This window comes from Pagrus major, chromosome 2 (assembly GCF_040436345.1).
Source record: "Pagrus major chromosome 2, Pma_NU_1.0".
Lineage (NCBI taxonomy): Eukaryota > Metazoa > Chordata > Actinopteri > Spariformes > Sparidae > Pagrus > Pagrus major.
The window spans coordinates 1192023-1196620 of NC_133216.1; the positions used below are offsets into that span (position 1 = coordinate 1192023).

At 42.9% G+C, this 4598-nt stretch overlaps 1 protein-coding gene across 1 annotated transcript in view; it reads right to left on the reverse strand.

Moving 5' to 3' along the window:
• Positions 1 to 1481: 1481 nt before the first annotated feature.
• gpr171 (G protein-coupled receptor 171) overlaps positions 1482 to 4598 on the reverse strand; it is a 5543-nt gene continuing 2426 nt past the window's right edge. The window contains exons 2-5 of the mRNA XM_073493449.1: positions 2950 to 3131; positions 2635 to 2838; positions 2379 to 2507; positions 1482 to 2252 (exon numbers count right to left, since the gene is read on the reverse strand). Coding sequence (XP_073349550.1) covers positions 1704 to 2252; positions 2379 to 2507; positions 2635 to 2838; positions 2950 to 3111 — 1044 coding nt within the window. The 5' untranslated portion in view covers positions 3112 to 3131 and the 3' untranslated portion in view covers positions 1482 to 1703. The remainder of the gene's footprint in view (positions 2253 to 2378; positions 2508 to 2634; positions 2839 to 2949; positions 3132 to 4598) is intronic.

Below are 4598 nucleotides of genomic sequence, written 5' to 3' on the forward strand. Positions count from 1 at the left end.
GTTTTGAGGATTCGTTTGAAGCTGCTGTTCATTTCAACACACTGATGATAATCTAAAGTTTATGTTTCAGTTTCCTGTGTACTACCGTGTGTACTTTCTGTGGGTTGTATGTTATTTTTCTTCAGCATAATCTAATAAACCAGTTCTTAATAACATAATCTGATTATCTGAGCGGTTCGTGTTCCTGCAGCAGGACTCAGACCAGAAGAAGATTTCACAGATAAAAGCCCAGTTTGTTTTTTATTCGACCGCAATGACACTTTATTACAACATGGAGGTTATTATGGGATGTTTTGGATGGTTTTCGTGTTTAATCAGAAGGTCGGACGGCGTCCACAGCTGGATGGAAAGACTGGTTAAAGGAACAGTCCGACATTTTTTATGAAACTGTCTTGTTGATCATCTTCAGCAGCGTCAGAGGAGATAGATGTCAGTTTTATCTGTTTGGCTTTTAGCCTAGCTTAGCATAAAGACTGTAAGCGAAGGGAACTGTTAGCCTAGCTCCATCAGAGAAAGACACCTGGCTTCTTTATTATTGGGTCAGTCTTTGTGAACAATACTCACAGTAGAAGTCAACAGGAATGTAACTAAGTACATTTACTCAAGTACTGGACTTGAAAGTACACATTTGAGGTACTTATGGTGTTAAAATATTACTTCACTCATGAGTAGTACTCGAGTAAAAGTCTTAAAGTATCTGATGTAGTGGAGTAAAAAGTACAAGATTTGCCTCCAGACTGTAGTGGAGTGGAAGTGTAAAGTAGCTGAAAATGGAAATACTCAAGTAAAGTACTTGTACTTTACTTGTACTAAGAGTATTTTAAACTTCCAGTACTGAGGTGCTGCTGGAGAACACAGTGGCTCCTGATCACTGCTGCCACCTGCTGGTGCAAACACACAATGACACTAAACTCTATTTACTATTTATTTACATTTTTTAAATTAATTGTATTTATTATTATTGATAAAAAAAACATTGTATGTGTTTCTGAACTGATCATAATGTTTCAAGTATATGTCAACATATATTTATACTGTATGTCTGTACTGTTACTGCATATTTACATATTGTACATTGTATCTACTGTTTATATTTTATAGTACTATTCTTGTTATTTCTTATATTCTTGTACTTGGCTAAAGAAAACTTTCATTGTTCAGGAAAATTTGTTTTTTAACTTTATATATAAAAACTTAATAATTATAATAATAATAATTATAATAATTAATAATTCAAAAGCAGGTCTGTTTTAGTCTAATTTTAATGTGAATTACTGATGTAAAGGACTTTACTTAACATTAATAACATAATTTAGATGTTAATCAATGTAAATAAAAGATTATCCATGTAAAGATTCTCTCCAAGTCATCAGATCATAACATGCCGTTACATAATTAACGTGACTGATAAATTAACAGTAAAAGTGATGTTTGTTTATTTCAGGTTTCTTCTCAGGAATCATGACAATAATTTGGTGCATTAAAAGATATTTCATTTGTTCAGTTCAGTCATATTTAAATTGTAATGTTCACATCTGGAGCTGTTGAAAGGTGTATTTTAGGCTAGCAGTTTCCATATGTTTCCAGTCTTTGTGCTAAGCTAGGCTACACGTCAGACCTCAGCAGTGATGTGTAATTCCTTCCTGATTCTTCGAGGTGTTCACGAGAATGTGGATCTGTTCTTCACAGACGTACATCTGTGGTCAGACCTCGTCCTCAGAAGACGTCGGTTGCATCATCACCTGTGCAGCCGGTTCCTCTGAGTCGCTGCCCGTCTGCTCTCTGCTGCAGGGCAACATGCTGCAGGGCAACATGCTGCAGGGCAACATGCTGCGCAGCGTCTGTCTGAAAGGTGAGTACAGGTAGAAGAAGAGCAGCGGGTCGAAGCAGAGGTGCAGCACGCTGAGCAGCAGCGTCGACTCCTTCCCCAGAAACAGCTGCCTCTTCATCTCACAGTCTGTGATGACTTTGGTCTGAGCCAACGTGTACGGCGTCCGGACCACGTGGTACGGCACGAAGCTCAGGAGGTAGGCCAACGCCACGCCCGTCACGCTCATCGCCGCCCGCCTGGCGTCCACCCGCAGTTTGGGGTCTCTGCGACTCCTCAGGAGTCTTTTGAGAGAGAGGCCGCTGGAGATGAGCACGGCGGCGGAGGCGTTGAGGAACAGAGCGGTGCAGAGGAAGACGGCGAGGGCGTGCCAGTGGAGGCCGATGCCCGTCTTCAGAGACGAACAGCTGAGGTACCGCTGCTCCTGAAGACAGATTCAAACATCAGTTATAAAGGACACCATGACCTGGGGCAGTCAGAGCAGCAGTGGTACCAGAACCAGGTGTAGAGGTAGTGATAGCAGCAGTAGTACCAGGTGTAGAGGTAGTACCTTTACTTCCTGTATGGGCAGAGCCATGTTGGGCACCATGATGAGCAGCAGCAGCAGCCAGACGACCACCGACAGCAGCCGGGCGAAGCCGACCTCCTGCAGCCGCAGAGGGCGCAGAGTGTGGCAGTCCTGCAGGAGGAGAGGGTCATCAGACACAACACCATCAGCACCATCAACACTCAGTGAGTCACCACAGGTTCACAGGTGTGACTCCTTCAGACAGCTGGTCCTGTGTGTGATGAGGATGTAGTTGTACCTGCAGGTAGCGGTCTGTGATGATGAAGGCGAGGAAGGCGATGGATGCGTAGAGGCTGATGTAGATGGTGACGGCGCTGGCCTGGCAGTGAAACACCATGAGGCTCCAGGGCGCCGCGCCGACGTCCTTCAGGATCTTGAACGGCAGAGCGAGCAGCAGCAGGAGGTCGGCCGCCAGCAGGTTGAGCAGGTACACACTGCTGCTCTGATGATGCTGATGACACACACATGTAACTCTCAGGTTTACTCATCTGAAGCTAGTTTCAGTCCGTCTACAACATCTCTGACATCCAGCCTCAGTCGGCAGCGGTCCTACCTTGGCTCTGGGGCTGCGGATGAAGGTCCACACAGACAGCAGGTTTCCAGGCAGACTGATGATGAAGATGAGAATGTAGAGGACGGTGAAAGGTCCCATCTGGTCGTTGATGATGCAGCCCTCAGCTATGGAGGAGCTGGAGTTGGGGGAAGGAGGCATCATCAGGAGCTTCGGTGCTTCACCTGGTGAAGACAAATCCTAAGATTCAGCAAAGGAAACAGATCAGGAACAAAACGAGCTGCAGGTTTGATGCCGTGCTCACTGTGGCGTGTTTCGAGGAAGCCTGACTCTTCAGCAGCTGCTGTGTTTGTGGTTTGGACGTCTAGTTTTCACAGTCTGGTTGGAAACAGGAAGAGACGCAGCCTAAAAACCCTGAAAATCATTTTTCTAACTCAGTTTGAAGACGTGTGATCATTTCAGCTGACAGATCTGCGTGTGCGTCGTCTGAGCTCTTCTCTGGTTTCAAGCTGGTGGGCTTGTTTTAGAAAAAGGTGATGTCACACAACAATGAGCACCAATCAGAGTCCTGCAACATTTGAATCAACGTGCATGCGAAGACATTTGTTTGCTGATGTTTCCAGGCTGCCATCAAACCACAGCGACAGTGTTTCGCTGCTGAGCGCCTCTTTAATGTTTTCTACGGATGTTTTCGAGCGCTGAGTGACGATATTCAACAATATAGTGAAACACTTTAAACCTTTACTGGTTTATTATCAAAAGACAGGAGGGGTTTTGATATTTGTGCACACATGTAGGGAGGAAAAGTCCAAATAAATACTCAAGTACAGTAACAAAGTATTTGTACTCCATTACTGCCCACCAACAATCAGATTAATATTGAATCTTATCTTGTAAACCACATTTAATATCCAGGAGGGAAAGACATCCAGAGGTACGACTTTTAAATGGTCTGACTTTAAATATAAACTGGCTACATGAAGAAAACACCAGATCTCTGGGCTCGTTTGGCCTCTACGATAAAGACATTCATACAGATGTTACATCAACAGCTCTTCTCTATGTTGTGAACATGATTATTATTTATTTAAAGATGTAAAATGTAAGAATTCTGCTTAACTGTGCATTTAATCAAAGTACTGGTGTGTTTCATCTGATCAGCCTCAGAACGTTTCTTCCTGCGTCACATCAGATAGATGTTCTTTCTGTGAGCAACAAATGAACACAGAACGAAATTTCGTTTCAGAGGCTCAGCACAGAATTAAAATGTAAGTATATCAAAAAATACCAAAATAAGAAAATAAATATCAAAAACAGAAACATACTAAAAAAAAAGTGCAAATTATTGAAAGTGACATAGTTGAGTTAAGAATAGACGACAATTAACAAACAGTGAACAATGAACCAGAGCAGATGTAAATATCTATATTTATATGTATATATTCATATAACATTAAAGTTTCCCTCCACACAAACATAAACATGCTCTAACGCTGTCCAACATGATTATTGCAGTAAAAAGTAGCAGCTACTTCTTCTCTCTCACTAAAACTTCCAGAATATCCGACTATGCAAATATTTTAGGTTTCACTGTCGGACACTAAATGTTTCCTGCAGCTCGTCAGCGAGCTCGAAGTGACAGACGTGAGCCGACGTTCGTGAGCGAAGCCGCAGTCAGGATGTAAAACAAA